The 24,534-nt window shown below is 36.4% G+C and overlaps 2 protein-coding genes and 1 long non-coding RNA gene across 3 annotated transcripts; all 3 read right to left on the bottom strand.

Moving 5' to 3' along the window:
- Nucleotides 1-6,126: 6,126 nt before the first annotated feature.
- Nucleotides 6,127-8,468, bottom strand: LOC147495603 (uncharacterized). Its single transcript, XR_015197613.1, has 3 exons — nt 8,030-8,468; nt 6,606-6,871; nt 6,127-6,476 (listed from the first exon to the last, which is right to left on the bottom strand). It is a non-coding gene; the product is annotated as an uncharacterized LOC147495603 (long non-coding RNA).
- Nucleotides 8,469-9,105: 637 nt separating this feature from the next.
- On the bottom strand, nt 9,106-13,699 carry LOC147495602 (3-oxoacyl-[acyl-carrier-protein] synthase I, chloroplastic-like). Its single transcript, XM_086564207.1, has 8 exons — nt 13,312-13,699; nt 12,397-12,752; nt 11,870-12,301; nt 11,103-11,276; nt 10,747-10,860; nt 10,457-10,558; nt 10,306-10,372; nt 9,106-9,450 (listed from the first exon to the last, which is right to left on the bottom strand). The coding sequence occupies exons 1-8, from the start codon at nt 13,475-13,477 to the stop codon at nt 9,383-9,385; spliced, it is 1,479 nt and encodes a 492-aa protein (XP_086420333.1). The 5' UTR covers nt 13,478-13,699; the 3' UTR covers nt 9,106-9,382.
- A 636-nt stretch (nt 13,700-14,335) lies between these two features.
- LOC147495601 (F-box/LRR-repeat protein At3g48880-like) lies at nt 14,336-16,075 on the bottom strand. The gene is made up of 2 exons (XM_086564208.1): nt 15,602-16,075; nt 14,336-15,508 (listed from the first exon to the last, which is right to left on the bottom strand). The coding sequence occupies exons 1-2, from the start codon at nt 15,991-15,993 to the stop codon at nt 14,989-14,991; spliced, it is 912 nt and encodes a 303-aa protein (XP_086420334.1). The 5' UTR covers nt 15,994-16,075; the 3' UTR covers nt 14,336-14,988.
- Between the last annotated feature and the right edge of the window lie 8,459 nt (nt 16,076-24,534).

The raw sequence follows: 24,534 nt of genomic DNA, 5'->3' as shown, positions 1-24,534 counted from the left end.
TTTATTTCATTCTATAATAGAAGCTCTTATAATTTCCAAACATTAAGAGAATCCTAGAAAATAATTCTCCTACTTCAAGAGAATCCTAATTCCAAACTATAACAAGTATAGCATCAATGAATTCCATTAAGTTGGATTTCGTAGTATAGTAATACTTTTGATTATTGCATCATTGTGTGAATGTAGAAACAGCAATAATGCAAGTCGACATCAATTGTCTTAAAGGATTTTGTAAGACGTATGACGATTGTGAAGGTTGGTGCCACAATGCAAATCAAGGTTGCCCTAGGTGCTATTCAAATATAAAAGTTTGCTATTGTGATTGTTGAAAAGATCCTAAAGTTGGAAGAATGATTTCTTGGAATATATAGTTATCTATTTATGTAATTTTATACTCTCTTTTGAATATAGAATTGATAAAAGATCCAACGAAAGTTCGCTAGCTAATATATTATACGTACTATTTTGTTTCGCTTTTTGGAGTGATTAAACTATGTAATTGGTTATCTCCTCAATTCAATTAGATGATCTTGCAAGTGAGATGGTCTTTTCTTTTCAAATTTTGTTTTAGTCAAGTATATATTTTATTTGATTTTATATGTCAACCGTACTACAAATTGCATTGCAAGTCCCGCAAAACCGCGCCTTCAAAGTTTTGAATAGCAAAGCTGCGTGGTCCTTGTAAGCTCTACTAAATCTGATAAGAAATCTTCAAAATGTCAAATATGCTATGAAATTCGTGGGCTTATATGGATGCCCACCTTTGATATGTGTTTATCCTAATAATCTTATATCTTGGTGTTTATCATTGATAATCCTCTATCTTGATATTTATCCTGGTAATCCTTTATCTTGGAAAGGAGGTTACCTAGTTATATATAAAGGTAACCTCCTCCCATTAAGACTCACCTCAATGAATAAGAATTCTCTCCACCTCATTCTATCAATGATTCAATACATGTTAAGTTAGTGTGGTGTTCTCTCCAAATTGGTTTAATTCTAATACATTATCAGCACGATAGTCTCTAGCTTTGGATTAAAGGTATGTGTTTTACTTACGATTAATGGTATGTATTTAACTTGTTATTATGAATCGTAATCAATACTATTGAATTTAAATTCGTATTTTGGTATTAAATTCGTTACTGTCGAATTTAACTTTACTACAAAAGAACGAGTTTTAAGTGCATACTTTCTGATATATCATGATAAGTTGTGCTTAAATTCTTCAATGCTAAATTTTCTCGTTTCTTCAGTTTTTAGTCAGGTGTAATTTGTTAATTAGCTATGATGTAAATGAGTAAGTGTTTATGGATCAGACTTCTTTGTTATGAAAGAAAGATCAGACAGGAGGTAGGCCTACCGTGTTTATTAGAATAATGGTTGAAAACTTTCACCTATACAGTGCATGGTTGAAAACTTTCCCAAAATATATTGTATTTAACTGAAAGAGTCCTTGGACAAATGTGGAAAATCCTTAGTAGAGTTGACCCAAACTTTTCGTTGATCTGAACAAGCCATCTGAGCAAACACAATCAGGTAAAACCTTCAATCGGTGAAAGCCTGATCACTATGTGCAATGTGCCTCGAGTCACAACGTGGATCACAAAGTAATCCACATCACCACATCATGTACTCTTATGTTGTTGTTTATCACTTTATATTGGCCAAATATCATATTGTTGATCAAATCAATGAGGTCAACACTCAACTTTGGTTGTCTGGATTATTAATTGCCAATTTTATGCATTGTACTGCTATTCAAGACATTTTTGGTAGGATATTTAGCTAGGCGAATGCGATGCTGTAAAACACAGTTGGCAAACCGATAATAACAACATGTTATATTTTGCTGGATAAAAGGCCTAATAACTTTTAAAGGTCAAAGCCCACGGATGGTGGAGATGCGGGGTAGAATTTGTCTATTTTATTTGATGATATGATTATTTATTTTGTAACTCTCTTAATTGGTTTCACCTGCATGTGAGCAACGTCTGAGCTCGAGGTTCACAGATTACCGGAAAAGAAAAACAGTTCGAAATTTGGAATAGAAAGACACTTCTGACGAAAACAGTTGTAACTTTCTACTCGGTGATCGGTTTTGCAATCCGCTTATTGCATTAGAAAGCTAACTCAGAGATGTTTCCAACGGTGTATGGCTTGGAGCCTAATTCATCTAGAGCTGATTCAGTTTTACAGTTCTTTATGGGTCAATTTCTCATTGAATAGAGAAACGTGGTAATCTGATTTTTCAATCAGATAGGCATCGTATTCCTTACCAAATCTATGCAATTCTTTGTTTTATATTGTGAGATGGATTAAAACATAGAATTACATGCTAGGGTTTTCAATTTAAAGAAATTTTTTTTTCTTTTCATTTTGTTTTTTTTTTATGTATACTATTGAACAATGATGTAGACCCTAAAGTTCTACGATATATTTGGAACCCGAAGTTCCAAGATCTATTTTTTTTAGGAACCTAAAGTTCCAAGAATTAAATTGTTAGGAACCCGAAGTTCCAAAATCTTTTTTTTTTTTTTTTTTTTTTAGGAACCTGACGTTCCAAGATCTAATTTTTAGAAACCAGAAGTTGTAAGGTTGAATTTTTAGGAACCTGAAGTTCCAAGATCTATTTTTTTTAAAAGAACTTGAAGTTCCAAAGATTCAATTTTTAGGAACCTGAAGTTCCAAGATCGTCTGGTTGACTATATCAACTTGGTCAGGTTCAACCCATAAGGACTGGTCCGGTTTTGGCCCATTACAGTGGTCATTTATGTAGGCCCAATTCGTTTTTATAGTTATTTTGTTTTCAAGAACTTTAAGTTCTAACATAAATACTGCCGAGCTCCTATAGAAGAGGTTGAAAAGTATAAAGCCTCTAGAAAATGGAAACAAATGTGATAGAGAATTGGAAGAGTGGCCACTTTAATGATGGTACTCATTTGGATTGTTCTGATTTCCTTGAGGTTCAGTATGAGGATCCAAATAGCAATGGAAAAGTTTGATGAGCAAACTTTCATCCTTGGAATGATTTATTTAGTTAATTATATTTTTATTACCAATTTATAGAACGTTTACCGTTAATATTGTGTTTTCTTCATGGAAAGTCTAGACCAGAATTGTCGCTAATATTTTGAATTTCCTTATTATGAATCTCAAGTTTTATTTTTCTTAATATACTTGTGCTAGTATAAATCTTTACAAATTTATTTTGCTTTATGTATATATAAATGGAGAAAAGTATTATATATGGATATATGTCCGGTAGACTATACCCATAAATGAGGAAGACATTGTGTATCATATCTAACGTTGGGAGCAAGAAGCTCACTTAGACAGTCTGTATTACATAATTGTCAATTTACTGAGACAATATTCCCGTCATTAGGGGGAGAAGAGCATGCAATGGTTGCTCTAAGGAACGACGTGAAGCAACTTGGATCACGTCCTCTTTCTCATTAAGAATCCAAACAATGAATGTGACTATATGAGATAAGGAGAATGATATACTTGCAAGTGGTTGCAGAGAAAATGCCTAAGCATTTAATGATATGGTAAAAGTAACCATGAATGTGCCAGCCAGAATTGATGTTCCATTTGGACGGGTCCAAACATGGCGGCAAATAAATCTACTATACGCTAAAAGTGCGGTAAACATATAGGATCCAAAGAGCATGCTCCTAGGAGAGGAGAACTGAGGAACCATCTTGTCCAAATAATAACCAGGTAATGGCTGGAGCTCCATAAACAAATAATGAAAATGTTCAAATATCCAAAATTCACTGAAATGTCTATAGTTGCCCATGGAGAGGCACAGGTACCTGAAAATGAAAAGATCGATCTCAATATTTCATGCATGTTCAGGTGAATTGTGGGATAGGAAAGCACTTGTCATAGATAACATATTTAGCTATGGTATAGCTATTGGAACATCAAAGGACAATGTTGAAAAATAAATGAACCACGTGTTTTGTCGACAAAGGAAAGATTGGTCAATCTGGAATTTGCTATTCATGCATAATTAAACTCTTTGAAAAACATGGTGTGGACCTATAGTAAAATCCGAGGTTGGATTCAATATAGTAGCAGCAAGTTTGGTTGGTATAAACTTGATTGGGACTCTTAAGGAATTAGAGAAAATTGCTGACTATAGATTTTTGAAATGAAATAGACAAAACACATGGTTGTGCGGAACTTGGATTTGGATAAAGATCCATTTCGACTAAAGGAAGAACATGAGGAAGTTCTTGGTCTTAAAAATACTCTACTTGAGTGATATTGAAGAATTTATGTATCTAGCACAATACATGCACAAGATCATACATTGCATTTTCTATTAGTTTCTTATCAAGATATAATTGTGCACATATACTTAGACACTGGAATGATGTCAAACACATATTGAGATATTTTTATGGAATAACTTGTATGAAACTATTTTATTATTATGGTTCCACTAATGACTATGATCTAGTTGGCTATGCAGTCTTTGGTTATCTATCTGACCCTCAGAAGGGTCACTCCCAAACAAGTATGTATTTCTTAGTGGTAATGCTGTTATTTGTTTTAGTGGCAACTTCCTCTAACCACTCTGAAATTTTAGCTCTTCATGAAACTAGTCGTGAATGTGTATGGCTAAGGTTATTAATTGGGCATATTCGTAATTCTTGTCAATTACCTTCTATAACAGGTGTTCCCAGCATTATTTATGAAGATAATGCAGCTTGTATAGCCCAGATTCAAGAAGAATTTATAAAAGGAGACAGGACAAAACACATTGCGCCAAAATTCTTTTACACTCATCAGCTTAAGAAGAAGAAGCAAATTAAGGTCGAGCAAGTTCGTTTCAGTGACAACCTTGTTGATTTCTTCACTAAATCACTACCAAACATAAATTTCAAAAACTTGCATATGAGATCGGCATGCGCAGAGTTCACCACCAAGCCATATAAATACTTGTCTTTATCAGGGGGAGTAATAGAACAGGGGGAGCATCCTAAAGAATGTGTCTAAGGACATATGCACTGTACTCTTTTCCCTTATCTAGGTTTTATCCCACTGGGTTTTCCAAGTAAAGGTTTTAACGAGGCAGTATAAAGCAAGTCACAATGATTCTGAGTAATGTTGTACTCTTTTTCCCATCGCTTTGGTTTTTCCCACTGGGTTTTCCTTAGCAAGGTTTTAATGAGGCAACTGTCATTGGATAGTTATAGAACATCCAGAAAAATGCTACAAAAGATGCATCCACCATAATTTCCACATGAATGGTGGATATCCAAGGGGGAGTGTTATGAAATCCGTGGGCTTATATGGATGCCCACTATTGATATGTGTTTATCTTAATAATCTTATATCTTGGTGTTTATCATGATAATCCTCTATCTTGGTGTTTATCCTAGTAATCATTTATCTTGGAAAGGAGGTTACCTTGTATATAAAAGTAACCTCCTCCCATTAAGACTCACCTCAATGAATAAGAATTTTCTCTATTTCATTCTCTCAATGATTCAATACATGTTAAGTTAGTATTAAGTTAGTGTGGTGTTCTCTCCAAATCGGGTTAATTCTAATAAAATAAGCTATTTGAATATAATCCAAAAAAACACATCTCATACTTGAGATCCAAATTTCCAAACTACATTACATAGAAAATGGATTCAACTAAGTTAAATTTCATATTAGTTCTTTTGCTTTTTGCATCATTAACATTGAATGTAGAGGCAATAAGGACGCAACTCGATGATCGTTTTAAAAGAACTAGGTGTGTGCACGTGCTACGCACGTTATTGTTAGCTTGTATATGATGAATTGCAATATCATGTATGGTTCAGATTCTATGAAGATTTATATTGAGTTGCAGAGCTGGAAGCCATTAATTTATATTGTACTGTAGGCTTCTCAGCCAAATCATAGCACCCACTGTCACTTGGTGTATCTGGTTTGAGAGAAACCAAAGCTTTTGAAAACAGATTTTGTGTTTTCCAGCAAATAATTTGCAATTGTAAAGCTAACCTTTGGGCGTGGGTGTGTCATGAACCTTATGTTGGAACATTAGGCTTGATAGTATTTTTGTAAGTTTGTAACTGATTGAAATTCCGGTGATCGGCCTTGAAGGCATTGTCATGCTTATGTATCCTTGAATATAGGTTTATTGATACTAATGTGTTTACAAAACAAAACAAAAAAGAAAAAGAAAACTGTACACCATTCAGTGGATCTAAAGAGAATCAAAACAAATATATCCTGTGTTTGTAGTAGTCCTTTGGCCAAGAAATGAATAGACCTTGCAAACAAAATAGCTCCCAATCAAACTACATCAACATATGGTAGTACGTACAGTTCTAGAAGATTTTTTCTGAGGCTTGGGAGCACCAATGCCTTGAAGATGAATATATGAAATAAATAAATAAACTAACATCAATTCCACATTTCCGGTAAGCACATTGAGAAGGACAATTGATGAAGCAGGCAAATTCCTGGACCAAGGTAATGAAAGAGCAGGTTCATTACCTTGCATGTGTGTTATACATTCTAACATTATTACTTTTTAATGAAGTTTGATAATAATGTGATGAGATAAGTAAACTGAGGGTGTTATGACTAACCTGGGACTCTGGATCTCCAACTGATCAAGCCTTTCTTCAAAAGTTTATAAAGAATTTAGAGGTACGCCAAAAGCAGTTACAGGTGGACAGACCATTTTTGCACCCTTAAAATCGTACCTCGCCCAAATACTTCTGCACAACCTCTGACCCAACGACACGCCTCGAGAAGGATCTATACCGATCTACTTGTATAGATCATGATACGTCAAAGGTAACTCCACAGCTTCAGATATTTCCTACATTTGAATGTCACAGTTGCCAATATCCTGTTCCACCACAAACAGTCAGTGTAAATTACACATTTTAAATAACCATGAGCAGTATTTCACACGAACACCTCTTATAAGAAGCATAATCACTTCTAGTGTCAGATTTCGAAATCCACAAAGTGAAATTCAAGAATCGAGTATCTTATTTTCAAATGTAAACTTATTAGATAAACTAAACATTCATAAGTAAATAAACATATCGTTCTTTATTCAAAGAGGATAATAATAATAATAAAAGGGTCAATTGTTGAAAGCCTAATTACCAACAAAAGAAATCTAAAAATTTATGATTAAACAAAAGGAGGTACTCTCTAGGCAGTTGGGACGAAAACTTTAATTAATTGGAATGTACTTTCAGCAGGGAAAAAAAACAATTAAAAGTATATTTCCAACATTTGAATGTCACAGTTGCCAATATCCTGTTCCACCACAAATAGTCAGTGTAAATCAGACGTTATTAATAACCATAAGCAGCATTGCACACGGACACCTCTTATAAGAAGCATAATAACTTCTAGAACAAATCTAAAAACTTATGATTAAACAAAAGGAGGTACTCTCTAGGCAGTGGGGATTAAAACTTTAATTGTAATGTATTTTAAGAAGGGATTCAGCTTAAGCATTCATGTACTTCTTTGGCTCAACCAAAATAGTCAGATGCAATGACAAAATCAAAAACCCACGTGCTACAAAATGACAACCGAAAACCATTATCACTCATGAACCCCCAACCACTTAGAAAGTCCATTTCCACAGTACAAACAATTCTACAGCTACCGATGGAAGAAGGATTAAAAAGTTAACCTTGCATCAAACTTGTGAATATTCTAGAACTGGTAGCTATGTATTCTAATTACCCTGCTGTAAGCACAGTAAAGACAGAACACCCTAACGACAAAGACGAAATCCTCACATGTTAGGATGTGGCAAGAGAGCAGTGGCTCAAATTGCCGTGAAGTGGGTTTCAAAACCAACAGCAAAAAAATTGGAAAAAGCTGACATTTCTATCACTCATTCTCAATAGACTGTCCGGAATGGTTCCTTGTAAAAAAAATGAAGAAAAAAAAAAAAAAAAAAACTAACATTCCAACAAACATCAAATAATGAATCAAATAAGAACACAACAATAAGCAATGAAAGAAACAGTCTTCTTACCTTGTTACTTGCTTTCTTCTTCTGCTTATTTTGTAATTTAAAAAGAACAAATTGTTCGATCGATACAGAATGGATGGGTTTGCATTTATCGCACAAAAATCAAAGAACAGAGCACCCAAGTTGTAAATTCTGACTTTGTTTGTTCTTCTTCAAAGAAATCCAGCAAAGAGTAAAACAACAAAAAAAGTTCCACTTAGCTATAGTGCAACAACCTATTGAACAAAAAAAAAAAAAAAAACACACAGTAGGCGATGAATCCATCGACAATAGAGTTTGGGTAATTTGGGTTTAGCGAGGAAAGGAAGAGTGGAGGAGATTTGTGGGTTTCCTGATAAGAGAAGAATAGTTGATTTTTTTTCGGGGTTTTTTGAGTTTAGCGAGAAAAGAGATTTGGTTTCTATATTATATTACGATGATTAAAAGCACAGAAGATAAGAACAGCGTAGAACTACGGCTTCCAGGCTTAAGTAGCTAAGAGAAAACGTGTTACATTCCGGTTGGATAGTTCAACGGAATCACAGCTCAAAGGCTTAGAAGGCTAAAAAGCCCAGGTGTTCGAAAGTGGTAAGATGGTATGGCGGTGGAAGGCTAGCTCGTTAAAGCCTCTATGTAACGGCGGCTAAAGCCAGGCTTAACAGCTTGTGCACGCTCCTTTAAAGGGGTTTAGATTTAGATGGGTAGACTGGAGCTGCAATGAAAATCCAACTTGTGATCCCAAGGGCTATACAGATGTTCCAACTTGCCATTGTATATGCTGAAAAGATTCTGGACTTTGGGAGAATGATTTTATAGAACAAATGTCTCCTTTATACACAATTCCGTGTTCTCTTTGGAAGATGGAATTTATAAAAGAAGAAAAATTCTCTATTATCTTGTACTATTTCATGCTTTAGTTTGTAGGCTGATTAAATATCTCAATTTAGCTGAAATTGTTAATGCAATTGGTCATTTTAATCTTTGCCTTAAAATGCCATAATAGCATACATAAGCTTTCCGTGAATTTCATTTACGAAAGGAAGGCCACAACAGTGATCAGACAAGTTAAATCAGTGCCTATAATTCCAGAACCATAAGGGTTTTCCATAGACAAAACGCATCCAAATTTATTCAATGCCTTAAAGTTGGTATACAATTAGGAGAATTCGATTCCAGCAGACCAAATTTATCCATTAGCACCAAGATGATAAAATGATCATATCATGCCAACTTCTACACTGTCCCTAAAGCTCATCAAAACGAATATAGTTCCGATAACAACAATTGACCTCATCTGGCATAACATTCATTTTATCACCCTCCAGAAGTTTTGGCTTGAATGCATAGAAGAAAGATGAACATTATCTTGAGCGTTGTTTAGTGGGAGAATGGTGCGAAAACGACCACAGAATTGTGCCCGCCAAAGCCGAAAGAATTAGATATACCTGAAATTAACACCAAAGCAAAAAAGAGTTAAAGACAATAGAATGTCAATAAGTCATATATATTAATACATTTACCAAAAGAATGATGCTTTTGTTTTTTCTGACAGCACCTCAAATGGTGAAGTTAAATACCAAGCCACCCCGGCCCTGGAGTTTGTCAACTTCTAATAGGGCTATTCCATAAAGAGTGTGTGTTTCATAATATATACATGGAACTTTTTCTCAGGTAAGCACAGTTCTCAGTGGAGAATATAATTTTCATGGCAGAGAAGCATACAAGTGAAAGGTCAACAAATTCAAGAGTTCTACTTGAGATGCCCAAAGGAAAAATCAGGTGCCTTTCTCTGTATATTTTCCCATTAAAATTGTCCTTACGGGTGAAGAAAAATTCCTTTGAAGCTCTCACAACGAAATTTTCTCCCAAGGATGTGAATTTACCAGGGAAATGTTTTCTTGTGCAATCAACTAATTAACTAGCATGATGGTTGCAAGTGGGATAGATGTGTCACGTTGCATATATGGATTCTTTATAGTTCAGCAGAGGGTTTTGTTTCTTTCGCAATGGGTCTCACTGCAAACATCACAGCATGACCAGTAGAGTTTTATTCTAAAAAACAGCAACAGCAACAACAACAACAAGACCACTCGATTTTTACTTTTACTTCTGATTAAGTTTCGAACAACCATTAGATTTGTTTGGTGATTTCAGGCTACATAACAGCTCTCTATCAGTTTGCAGCGTCGAATAGTTCAATTTGACTGTACTTCAAATTGGCATGTTCAAGTCAGTTTATATAACATTGACTCACCGTTTTTTGTTTAGTGTAACATAAGGAGATTTCACTTAGTACTTACCAACATGGACTTCATGCTTCTTCTTCACGTTTGGAACAGTATCAATTGTAACTTGTGACTCCAAGTTCTGTAGAAGAAGTTGTAATTCATTAGGAACAAGTTAAGCAATTAGAAGAAACATATAGGAAACTGTATGGGATATAACTCATACATCCTGGTTTATGGTTGGATGCAGCCAGCCAGTGTTGATTGCCTGAATAGTTGCTATCGCTTCCAATCCACCAGCGGCACCAAGACCGTGTCCAATCATTGACTGCAACAAAGAATAAAGATCCAACTCAAGCTATTAATGCCAATTAAAAAAAAATCAAGAACCAGGGTCTCTGCAATCTTTCAATAGAACTGGGATTTCAAGCAAACACTTAATTCAAATTAGAAACATTATCTACAACAAGAATATATTTTTCCTGTAAGAAGATTAATATCAACTAGAATTCCTGCCTTTGTTCCATTCATCTTCAGTTCAGAAGTGTCCTTGAAAACCTTTTTGATGGCATTAACCTCTGCTAAATCTCCTGCAAGTGTGGATGTTGCATGAGCATTCACGTAGTTCACCTGCAAGTTTCATAAGTTTCAGCCATTGATCAGAATCCAGGTCAAGTGAAGGTATATACAATATGTTGATTCTTACCTATTTTCATACGATGGTATTGAATAGACAAGAACTTGCATGGTCTTGCTAGAGGAAAAATATAGTACTTATCGCTCTTAGAGAGTTTATGTACTAGGAAGTGATTAATGTTGGTTAAACCATTATAAAGTTCAAGAGGTAACAGACCAACAGTGTGATATCTCACCTCTTCAGGGGAAACACCAGCATCTTCAAGGCTCTTGCTAATGCATGAAGAGACTCCAAGCCCATCTTTGCGAGGATCAGTCATGTGATGGGCATCACAAGTAACGGCACCTCCTAAATATTCTGCTATAATATTTGCTCCCCGTTTCATTGCATGCTCCAAGCTCTCCATGATCTTGTCTCATAACCAAGAGTAAAAGTTCATGAACTAGTGAGCATCTAGTTGAAAAACAACTCTACATAAACATGCACATTGTGTCTAAATATGATTATGCCCTTTGTTTCTTAATTTAAATCACCAAGGCCCTCAGATTAAAAGCACTTCGGATTGCCAACTTTGCTAATGAAGTGGATATAAATGCTTTTGCACACATACAGTTGATAGAAGCATATAAGAGTCAAAAGAAAATCTAGCTGCCCAAATTTATATGTGTTTCTTTGGAGAAAAAAATAAGAAAAGAAAACTGATCTATCAAGGTGAACCTCATCCATATCCCAATTATTCTTTTATATCTCATGTTTCATGTCATAACTATTATAAAGTTATAAATCCGGAATCGATGATACATAATCTAGTGTACTGGCAACTGTACTAGTGCCTCTAATTTGGGCGAGGGGGGAGTTCTAGGTGGACGTAATTTAATCATATTGTGACTATTAGAACACAAATTGATAAACAGAGGGCTGGCTATTACCATCATAAGAAAATATAGAAACAACACTAGTACGCAATATTATTCAAGACAGAGAATGAAAGTATTCTATTACCAGCACACCAGCACCTTCACCAATGACAAAACCATCGCGATCTTTATCCCAAGGCCTTGAAGCTCTTTGGGGCTCATCATTCCTTTGAGACAAAGCCCTACATGCTATGAACCCACCAACCCCAGTAGCAATGACTGCAGCCTCAGTCCCCCCTGTTACCATGATATCAGCTTCCCCTCTTCTAATGTGATTTGCAGCTGCATAAAAACAGTAATTTGCAGTTGCACAAGCTGTTGAGATGGAATAATTAGGACCCATTACTCCCGTGTCAATGGCTAATAGCGCTGATCCCATGTTGGTGATGGAGTAGGGAATGAAGAAAGGACTGATCTTTTTGAACCCTTTTAGTGTAAGGGATTCAACTCCACTGCTGAAAGCTGATAAGCCCCCCATGCCTGTACCAACCAGTACTCCAATTTTCGATTTGTCCATCTAAATACCATACAAATCAATAATTTGTATCAGTATTTGATCAGTATGGTGTTAGTGTAATACAAAATTAATGTTGATAAAAGGTGTAAAATTACTGTGTCCAAGACTCCTGGCCCAAGGCTAGCATCTTCAAGTGCTTTCTTTCCAGCAACAATGCAGTACCTCCAGCAATCATCAAGGCGACGGTCATTCTTCCCATCAATGTATCCTTCTGAGGAGAAATCACGTATCTGTCCAGCAAACCGAACCGAGAAGGTAGAAGCATCGAACCTATCAATTAGACTGATACCACTCTCTCCTGCAAGAAGCCTATCATAGAATGTAGTAACATCATTCCCAAATACGGAGACAAGGCCCATCCCCGTTATCACAACACGTTTCTTGGGATCCTTCTCTCGTTTGGGAGCTGAAGTTGTTGAATTTATAGCTCGGACTGGCCTAGCTCTTCGAGCTGCATAAGAAAATCCACCTTGAGACCATACATGGTTGTAAAACAACACAACTTCTGAATTGCATATTCAAAACTTTTTAATTTCAAAAGCATTACCCACATTCACTTAAGCTTATTTCTACCGCTAAAATATTTGATTCACTGCAGACAATAAGAATCTCTTTACAAAATAAACATATGCTTGTTCTTATTATTGATTCACTTTGTTATATAGCCACTCCTACATTCTTGGAAATCATTTAAGGTGTTCAGAATATCATCAACAATGAAACTCTCAACTACTGAACTACCCCTTTTCATCAGAAGAAATAAATCACCACATGATAAACAACAGAAACGTATACAGACAGGGACTTAAACCATGAAATTAAGGGACACTTTTTTTCGAAAAAAAAATATACATTAGTGTCTCAGCAGATCACGTTCTTTTTTTTTCCAAAAAAGAAACACATTGGTGTTAGAGCACAGATCATTTCAAGCAGTACCCCTATCAGACACATAACCACAAAAAAACAAAACAATAATAATAATAAAACAAATGGAGTTTAAGAAAACTCACTTGATGAACAGAGGAACCCTGTTTGCTTACTCTTATCTGATACCATTTGCTTTGTTTCCAATGGTCTAAGTCCATTATATTGAACAGAAGAAACTCCACTGTTGCTCCTCAATTCTCCATTTATAATAACAAGATTAGAAGAACAAGGAGCAGTAATAGCTACCATATTTCTCCTTCTCTCTCTCTTCACACACTTCACTAACTACTGCCTATAACAAGTAATGCTTGATAAATATAGGGACAGAAGAAGAAGAAAGAGGTTGAGACAAAACTTCGGGTTAGAAGAAGAAAAAAAAGGAAGGAGTTAACAAAGAAAGTTTTTAGTGTTATTTTCCATTGGTGTTTCCGCCCACTTCAAGCTGGCGATGTTTTCAACTGTTTACCATTCTCTCTCTGTCAAGTTTCATGGTTCAACGGTTTAACCAAACCAAGCGACCACTTTGAATCCATGAAATCAAATAATGAGTAGTTAGCTTTTTTTGTTTTGCTTGAAGCCTTGAACTGCATTGGCGGCCTTGTTTGGTATGAAATAAAGGATGGCGTGCACATATTTTGCATATTAAGTCCCACCATGCAGTTGGAATATAAAAGCAAATTAATTGGTGTATACAAATTTGCGGCCTAAATAGGTTAAAGATTTTCATGAAAAATAAAGGACCAGAAACAAATAATTGATTTGACACGACACGAGCAGAGTTTTGGTAGGATCATTTCCATAGTCGAGGTTGCACCCCACATCATTTTTACTTTTTTAGAGTTGCAACAAAAGATAAAAATATGCGTACATGTACAAATGTACAATACTGTTCACCGTCCATTATGCTATTGTGCATACAACTCCAAAAGGCAAGTAGAAAGGTAGTACTTACAAAAGGGAACTGTCAAATACCAGAAAGGTCTAGCACCACATGTTGATAAAAACATTGCCTTAAGCCCTTGACTAACGAGGAACAATAATTTCAATTGCGGATCCGATAAATCCAATGTGAAGAACTTTTTGTGGTCATTGAATGACTATGACTTCACTGAACAAGCAGCTAATTATTCCCAAAAGCAGATGGAAGATCTTTGACTGATCCGTGTGATAAACATACATTTTATTACATTGATCATTCTACTAAAAATTTGAGATGTATCTTTGATCTGGCAAATTCATTCAAAGAAATCTAATGCATTTCATTAAGGGTCTAATTTAAAATTAGAAAAAAAAAATGAAGAATTGGGAATTTATTTTGATTATTAACACTACTTTACAAATGGACTTGTGGCCATCTATCGTTGTTTCCAAAACACCAACGGAAGTCGAGGTCCAATTCGGCTACATATTGAAGTTGTAGAATTAGGGAAAATTGAGCATCAAAATGTTTTAGTTGGAAGAGTAAAAGTTATTTTAATGGGTACTTCAAATAATTTGATTTACCATATTTCCAATGTTCCGACTCCACCCATTCCTAGAGTTTTGAAATTCTTTCTTGACCATCTGTGTTCCTAATAAAATGGCCAGCATTATGGGAACAGATGTTCATAAATTGGCCCACTTGTATCCTCTTCTCTTTGGATAAATTTTGAATGCTACTACATTTATCATTTGATTATACTTTGTTAGGATTGCCGTGATACAAAAAACTACTTGCAATTCCTAAAGTTAAATAAAAGGGTTGGAGCATTTATTAATGATTATAGCCAATATATTGGACCGCTTTCGTAATCTTCAACATAATCTCTAAAGTTGTCTTCAAAGCTTCCGTAATCGCCAAAATAATAATCATCCCCAAAATCCAAATAATCAAAATAGCGACCGACGGACGACCCTTCTGATATAAAGATCTTGATACGAGAAGCCAAATTCAGTATTTCTTCATCTCCAGCATCAAAACCAGTACAGTCACTAACGTCTAGTAATACTAGTTCTTTGCAACCATCCAATATCACCATGAGACTATTATGGGAAATACGACTACCTCTTAGTTTCAAGTACTTGATTGATGGCAGGAGTTCAACAATTGCGGATGCTTCTTCCTCATATATGTAACCGTTGGTACTAAGTGCGAGAAAATTCTTGCAGTGATGACTGATCCCAACTAAGATTGCCCAAAAATAACCGTCAAAAGGTCCCAACACCAGAACCTCCAAACTTCTCAACATACTGAAAAGTTTCATGAAGGCTTTTTCATCTCCCTGATGAAAGCTTCGAGACCTATGCAAATAACAACTCATGTGAATATGAAGCATTTGACAACTCAACTAAAGATATATCAACAATACGAAGTGAGACTTCAGAGTAACTTACATCAAGAAGTCTTCGACCCAATCTTCCATAAAGCAAAAAGGAACAACAAGCTTTGTTGCCATCCCACAGCTACGAGAAATAGCAACTTTTACCATAATAACATCTGGATCTACGAACAATTCAAGATCTCTTGTTTCAATCGACAAGGGATCCATTATATCATCCGGAAGCCACACGTTTTCGTCTACTATGCACTTGGTGGATACAATATAACCAGGGTGTAGAGACTTAAAATCAAGGTTTTTCCAGAACTGGGGATAAAGAGAAACTTTGTACCATGACTTGCAAACAAGAGGCAAATGAAGTGTCAGTGCTTCCCATCCTACTCTCTCAAACACATTAGTAAGACAATCTATGTTCATATCTTCCCATTTCCTTACATCAACACTCATTATGTCCCTAAGCTCCTTATTTCAGTCTACTTCTTTCAAATGTGAGTAACCCTTTAGTTTTGGTGTAGTTTATATACTAAGATGACCTCTGGAATTTAGAAAGCCAAGAACTCTTATCACATTGGAAATCAACTAACCACGTTTATGTTTGAATATCTGAACCAAGATACTGTTGCATTCTTCTATGCAGGGGAAAGTACACACTGAAATGACTCATGGGCTTGGCTAGGCGTGTGCATTGATTACGATATTATGAAATGACTCAAATAGTCAAATGAGACTACTGAATCGACAATAGGTTCCAAATCTCTGATCAAATATGGATTTGGGCCTAAGTATCAGTAGCAGTCCGTTTTTATTGGACCTCAAACCCGACCCATTCGGTACAAGTCGTAACGCATAAATTTTTTCAAACGGCCCACCTGGTTTTGTCCTGATGAAAATAAACTCAAGAGTATCTTTGCAGCACAAAACAAAACAAATCTCATTTGTTGGAAAACATGTCGTTAGACTCATGGTAGAAGTGTACAACGCTTCTACTTTGTCCTTACACGATGTTATCCGTTTAAAAAAAAATCATCACAAATCTTAAAAAAAAAAAGTGAGGCTGTAAGTTTGGATAATTTTTGATGATTTTTTGGTGATTTTTTAATGATTTATTAATTTGTGATGATTTTTTTTAAAAAAAATGCAACTGTTAAGTATATTTTGATGGAAAACTAGCTGAATTCCCACATTGTTAAAATTGAAAAGTTAGATGATCAAAGTAGGGTGTAAAAAAAAACCGTTGACCCATCACCCAGCAGATAAACCATCTTTGACCCACCACCCAAACTCGGACCAACCCAAAAATTGACCTGCCCCCCCCCGCCCCCATTTTTATGCGGTCTGGGTATGGGTGTAGATATTGTCTTCCAACCCGACCTGCACCGTTCCAAAAGATATTTATTCCACCTCGTTGACCCTCCCCAATGGTCAAATAAGACCTGACCCGACCCAACCCGGCAGTTTTTTGAATTGTCGCCAAAATCGATTTGGGACGATTTTGAAATCCCGCACTATAAGTTTAAGAGGATCTCCTCACATGTGACACGTGGGTTACTACTATGGTTTGATTTTTAACTAATTATGTGGACGTCCAAACATCAAACTAGGATAGTAGGAGTCTAGGAATGCAACTTTTAGTGAAATAGATATCACAAATCACAAATGATTTTTTTGGTCTTAAATTCTTAATATATGGCAATTGGACTCTCAAAAAATATATTTTGAGTAAATGATTATAAGGCATTAATATATAGCAGTTAGACCCTCAAACAACTATATTTTGAGGTTACAATTATAAATTACTCAACATTCAAAACAATAAGTCTATAACAACTACATTTTGAGCAAATGACTCTCTTGGCTTTAATATATGGTAGTTGGAACCCCCAACAACTATATTTTAATGTTAAAATTGTCAATTTCCAATGAAAAAAAAACTATAAATAACCACTTGTTTGTATTTTTTTTCTTACAAATTCACAAACTCTCTAACTCTCTCAATTTTAAATATTATTCTCAAGCTCTCACACTCAAGTACTCAACACTCAAGTTTCAAACAATCAAGTTACTCTTTCAAGATATATTCTTAAGTTAATTTGGACTTCATAAGTTACAATTATATTCCGGTTAGTTATTTCTTCATTTTTTTTTTTTTTATAACTATTGTCATTTATTATATATCTCTTCCAAAAACCCCTTTATTATTATTTATAATATAATGCATGTGTATTAGTATTAATATTTAATTTTCATAGTCAAGTTTTCTTTATCTCACTAAAATTTTAATATGGAAGGTGGAGATAGTGTTAATGATAATATTCATGAGAGTGATCCAACTTACCAATCGGGGTATTTTCCAAATCTTGATTCCTCAATTGGTGAAACGACTACATTACAAACTCCTAATAGTCTTGAAACGTTGGCGGATCCTTTCCAACCTAGGGAGTTAGTAGAAGAACAAAAAAAAAAAAAAATCACCGGTTTGGCAAAATTATGATCTTTTAGAAATTTATGATCATAAAAATAAAGTATGGAACAAAAAAGGTAGATGTCATATGTGTGCAAAATTATTGGGTGCAAATGCAAATTATGGTACTAGTAGTCTTAGAGATCATACATTAGCTTGTGTTAAAAAAAGAAAACTTGATCTTAGTCAACCAAGTTTAACTAGGATCCCCAATGGTCAACTTATTGCTTTTAATTTTGCTCAAGATGTGGCTAGAAGAAAAATTGTGTCACACCCCAAATTTCCAGAAAATTAAAAATAGGGAATTATCCACACCCTATTCCATCTTCTGAAAATCCAGGATGAAACAAAACCCTAATAACCCATTAACAACCACGATATTAAAATATGAGATCAAATTACAACCAAACGAACAACTCTTAATGTACAAATTCAAGAATTTACTAAACCACTCTATTACATTTGTTTCAAATCAAGACTTTATACTTCATAAAACTTATACCAGTAAGACTCCAAGAGCGAATCCCAATCAAGCGTCTTCATCCGCTGCATTCCACCATCTATGTTCCCAAGAACACAGTTATGTTGCAAAACAAAGCAAACATAGGTCAGCAAATTGAATTTGCTGGTATGAGTACTAACAACAAAATATATATAATAATCTTTCAAATTAATAAATATAACATTACCAACCATTTCAACTTGGAAGACAATATAGTTCCGTTTTCCAAAACGGCGTGTAGCTTCTTCCTAAGTAAGATTTCAATCCCAATATACATTTCCAAGATAACTCACAACAGAAATACCACTTATTACATACACATATGATAACTTAATTAAATATTGGTTTGATACACATTACCTTTAAGCCAGCACGATGTCTCAGGGTAGGATATTTACGTTCCTGCATAAAAGATTAACAGATCCTACCCTCCTGCAAAAACAGAGTTAGACAGCACTATAAAAGGATTTATCTCATCCAAATTTTCATTCATAATCAAACCTCATTTAAGACATTGAAGTCTAATTAATACAACATAGTTCGTCCCGCATATTCGGAGAATACTACTTATCATACCACCTATATCAAGGGTAGTCATTCACATGACATCATTACGTCATAAAGTTTCCAAGTGCATAACTATATATCTCAGACTATTACAAGTCATTAATGCTTTCATAATAACATATCATTTTAGAGTCATTCCACAATCACAGAAAATATCACAAGCATACAATAATATTATTCTCAGTCACACTTCACATCCATAACCTCACACAAACCACCTCTATATTTCTTTGTAAGAAAGCATATACATCATAATACATAAATATTCATAGGCACTAACTCACTCATACGTAAAATCAATATTTCAGTTTGCTTATTAATTATCTTGTTGACTCATTTATAAACAAACTCAACCCAACCTTTAGTTCCTACTCCACGATTTGCACTCCACACATTTGCCAAATCACACATACACGTGTGCCTCTCTCCCACCGAGTATTACTATATCACAACCATCTCTGGGCTTTCCATACACATAATCACAGCCTCTTTGGCCATAAAATCTCAGGTCATTCATGGCACATTCAATGAATACCTTGGGTCATTCCCACCACATTCAAGGAATACCCATCATAACACTAACGGGCCATTCATGGCACATTCAATGAATGCCCTAAGTCATTCCTACCACATTCAAGGAATACCCAAACCTACATTCTCGTACATTCAAGGAATACGACCAACCTGCAAGGCGAATACCTTAGTTCCTCTTTAGGGTAGTCCAAACTATTGGGTCATTCATAGCACATTCAATGAATACCCAGGTCATTCATGGCATATTCAATGAATACCCATCTATCACATGACATCACAAGTCATAATATCTCATTACCAAATCCTGAGGCGTGGAGAATTCTAAAGATGTGGGCGACACATTAAAACATTATTATCACTTATAATTATAAGAAAGAGTTTTTAAAAAAAAGGATATCAAAACAGCCCCTTGTCCAGACTATGGTCTAACCCTTGTCCAAACTCATAAGCTTGTATCTTTTTAGTGTACGAGATTAAAATTGTCCTATTGTTTTTATGCCAACTAGCAGGAGTATTGCACGAGGTAATATGTGAACTTGACGACCTTATGAAATTTCATAAACCTGTAAGAGATAACCTAAGTTGAAGCTATTAGTGTTAATTTATATAAAGAAATTTATAGGAGGGAAATAGATAATTGCACCTTTGCATATATGTACCCTGATAATTGTTGGGGATTATACCAATACCAATCGGTTCCCCCACTACACAGATAACTTGTATGAACACACTTCAACTCCAGATAAATCTCAAATATCAACTACAACCTATACTAACATGCCCAACTCGAAACAACTATTAACAATGATAATAATGTAAAGCAAGTAAAAGCAAACCACAACACAAAGAGTTACCGTGGTTCGCCAATGATGCCTACTTCCACAAGAGCCGGTTCTTAAAAAGTAGGAAGATTACAATCTCTCCTTACATACCTTACTAGATCACTCTTATCTCTTTTGACTAGGTTGTCTCTCAGAAAGGTTCTCTCTTTGTTTTAGTCCGGATTCCAATCCTTCCGACTTGTTTGGTTTTGTTAGGTTAGGTTTTCCAAAACCTTGATTTTTGGTTTTATCTCCAAAACCAAATTCGCGGATACCGTAGCAAGCCCACGAAAAATAGACTGGCCAAACGCTAATTACTCTGATAACCTTAAGTCGCTTCTTCAAGAAGTGAAGCCGAATTCGGCCACTTTGAAGGGTCATTTTCTATGTTATTGGAACTCGATACATCTATCTTGGTGGCCTTCGACTTGTCGCGATGCCAATTCGCCGTTTGAATCGACTCGGTTTCTCTCCTCATGTGGGGATAACTCCAACAATCTCCCCTCCCAACAAATGGGGGATACCTCCATGCAATTGCCAAATCAACGGAGGAGTGTCGCCATTCCGCAATAGCACAACAAACATCAAACTTACCTTTCGGTAAGACTTTGGTCATCATATCCGACCCGTTCTTGTCGGTATGGATCTTCTCGATACACAAATGCTTGTCTTGAAACACTTCTCTAATCCAATGATAACGACGCGTGTATGTGCTTGGATCTAGAATGAAAACTCGGATTCTTGCTATGGATGGCGCCACCGCCACATAGAACTACAAACTTAAAGCCCTAGTTCGTCAAGAAACTCTTCATCCATAGCAACTCTTTGCAACACTAATATACTAAACCTCATCTTTGCAACTTAGATTGCCAAGAAACTCCCCCCCCGCAAAAGTAACCGGATAACCGAGGTGGACTTCATCGAAATCAACATCACCGCCATGTTCTGCATCGAACAGTAGCCTTCAAGTAAGGGGCTTACTTCCACCAAAGCACAAACATGATTTGGAAGTGCCTTTGAGATATCTCAATATCCACTTAACACCTTCCCAATGCTCTTTACCCGGTTTGAAAATCGCTTAAACCCCAACCAAAAAGCAATATCCGGTCTAGTACACACCATGGCATACATTAAAAACCCGGCTGATGCATAAGGAATCTTTTCCATCTGACTCGCTCATGCTCACCCTTAGGACACATCTCTTTGGTCATGCGGAACCGCCACCAAAATTTATAAACCGACCGGGAACGGCGATCCATGTTGAATCTCTTCAACACCTTCTCGATGTAAGAAAGCCACAACTTTCCACTCTTTACGTCACGGTGATCCGTGATCCCAAGTATCTGCTTTGCTTGACCCAAATCCTTCATCTCAAAGGACTTACTCAAGTCTTTCTTCAATATCTTGTTGATGTTTGGGCCAACTATCAACATATCATCCACATACAAAGAATAACACATGAAATCCCCATCCGAAATCTCCACTCGAACAAACACACAATGATCGGAAGGACTTCTTGTATCCTTGCTTCATAAAGGAATCAAACTTTATGTACCAATGTCTCGGTGCTTGCTTTCAACCCATACAAGCTCTTTTATCGACTTGCATACTAGGTGCTCCTTGCCTTTGACCTCAAACCCTCGGCTAGTCCATGTAGACATCTTCTTCAAGGTTCCATGAAGAAAAGTCACATCTAGTTGCTTCTAGGTTCATACTTTCATGGTCATACCCAATACCACCCTGGATAGAAGTCATCTTCACTACAGGAAAAAATCTCATCAAAGTCAATTCCTTTCCTTTGACCAATCCCTTCACAACAAGGCGAAAATTGTGCCTTGGGTAGATTGTTCTCCCCATGCTTGACTTTGTATATCCACTTATTCTTGAGAACTTTTCTCCCATGGGTTTCTCAACTAACTTCATAAGTGTGATTCTTATGCAAAGAATCCATCTCGTCATGCATGGCCTTCAACCATTTTTCTTTGTCTGTACCTTCAAGTGCCTCTTGATAGTACATAGGTTCTCCACCATCCGATAGTAGACGCGTGCATTATGGGTGGATACCGGTTGAAGCTAGTCTCTCTCTTCGGACCTCCTTGCCCCCATCTGGCCGTGCCTCGGGGATGTACTTCTGCTTATTTCTCGGTGGTGGTTCATGCATCTCATCTGCATCTTCTATACCAATAGGTTCTATCCCATCATGAAAGCAATAGGATTCTCATCATGAGCTTCAAACTCATGGTTCTCATTCTCAATGCCTTACGACGTTCCACGGTAGGAACTTACGGTTCTCAATCAACAAGATCATTGGTGAAAGCTTGTAGCTTCTCACCCTCCTCAAAAGTCTTGTATGGTTTGGTCTTCCAGAACACAACATCTCGACTTCGGGATTACCTTCTTGTTAATCGGATCATAGAGTTTGTAACCAAACTTTTCATCTCCATAACCCAAAAAAATGCATTGGCTTTGTCATCAAGCTTGAATCTCATCCTTCGGAATATGCACAAATGCCCCCGCACCCAAATACCCCAAGTATCCATAATCAACATCTCTGCCACCATACTCTCCTTTGGATAATCACTATTCGTAATCATTTTCTTCATTGTGACAGTTGATCACATGCACTACCAGACGCGCATTGCTTCTACCCAAATTAGCTTCTAGGTAGCTTATGAGATAGCATGCATCTTATCCTCTACAATGGTAGTGCGGTTCATTCTCTCAAATATTCCATTCTTTCATCCATACGGTGCGCTCATGCATCCCATGACTCGGCAATACTCTTCAAATGGCCCAATGTACTCGCCCCATTATCCGATACACTTCAACAACTTCCCAAAACTCTTTTCCACCATCTTTGTGGAATTTCTCAAACACGCCAAGTACTTCATCCTTGGTCTTCAGACTATAGGCCCATATCTTTCTTGGACGATCATCAATGAATGTCAAGAAGTACGGCTCCCCTTGGGACTTCACTCATCATAGGACCACATAAGTCCACACTAGTTCAAGGATGAATGAGATCGGGAATCTTTGGAAAGACACCTGTGTTGCTTTCCTACCAAACAATGAGTACATGTATTTAAATGTGTACCTTTAATGTCCGGCATGGCCTTTTGCTTAAATCCCTTTTATGCCCATGTGACCACGCAAAATTTGCCACAGATTCGGATGAATCTTCTTGCCCAAAATATTAAACGCTTTACACAAACTAGCCGTGTTTTGTAAAGAGAGCAAGTTTTCTTTCCTCATGATGGAACCTCCTCCGGTTTCCATACCCTGTTACCAAACGAGTTTACAAAGCCATCATCATCTAATTTCCCAAATTAGAAATTCAGGCTTAGCCGTATGTCGGGACATGTCTTACATCCTTGAGTGTCAAGGTGTAGCCGATTGGTTTCTACATGAACATCTCCAATGCCTATAATCTTGAGACTCCATTTACCCATCCTCACTTCACCATATTCACTTTACAAACCGTAGGTAGTGAAGAATCCCCTCTTGATGTGGCGTGATAGGATGCTCAAATCACCCACTCAGATCCTCGACATCAAAAAGACACACCAATCTCGACACAATTCATTCAGGTCATCATTCAATGAATATCTGTGTTTCCGTTCCTCCGCACCATGTCTTCATGTACATAAACTTATTCTTCTCATCCCTCTTCAAAGTTCTCGCAGACTCATATCACGAAGTGGCCTTTGGTGGCACATAGTAACATTGCCTCTCCGCAGTTCTAGCTTCACCCCTAATTTTTTCTGTCCATCACCTCTAGAACGAGATGGTTTTCTGCCCACCTCTCCCCGTTTCTCGTGAAAAACCTCCTGATTAGAAGAGTCTGCTTATTGCACTCCTTTCTAGTCTCCTCATTCAACAAAGACGTGGTAGCCATCTCCATGGTAACAATTCCATCCTTATCCCATGTAGAGAAACCGCTAATGTCTCCCAACTTTCGGGTAGAGAGCCTAATAGAAACAAAGCCTCAACTTCGCCTCCCAAATTGATCTTCATCAAATGCATCGATTGATGATATTCTCATACTTCATTAAGATGCTCGGACATTGAAGAACCTTCTTGGTGCTTCATGCGCAAACTTCTTA

Source organism: Coptis chinensis, chromosome 6 (assembly GCF_015680905.1).
Source record: "Coptis chinensis isolate HL-2020 chromosome 6, ASM1568090v1, whole genome shotgun sequence".
NCBI classification, from domain to species: domain Eukaryota; kingdom Viridiplantae; phylum Streptophyta; class Magnoliopsida; order Ranunculales; family Ranunculaceae; genus Coptis; species Coptis chinensis.
This window is presented reverse-complemented; position numbering and strand designations above follow the sequence as displayed.

Bases quoted from the DNA above. Each gene is read 5' to 3' on its own strand.
- LOC147495602 (XM_086564207.1), bottom strand. From the start codon at position 13,477: ATGGTAGCTATTACTGCTCCTTGTTCTTCTAATCTTGTTATTATAAAT. The intron at 11,277-11,869 runs GTAATAGAATAC...TTATGAGACAAG, and splicing joins GTGAAGGTGCTGGTGTGCTG to ATCATGGAGAGCTTGGAGCA. The intron at 10,559-10,746 runs GCAGGAATTCTA...TCTTTGTTGCAG, and splicing joins TGAAGATGAATGGAACAAAG to TCAATGATTGGACACGGTCT.
- LOC147495601 (XM_086564208.1), bottom strand. From the start codon at position 15,993: ATGAGTGTTGATGTAAGGAAATGGGAAGATATGAACATAGATTGTCTT. The intron at 15,509-15,601 runs GTAAGTTACTCT...TTATTTGCATAG, and splicing joins TGGGTCGAAGACTTCTTGAT to GTCTCGAAGCTTTCATCAGG.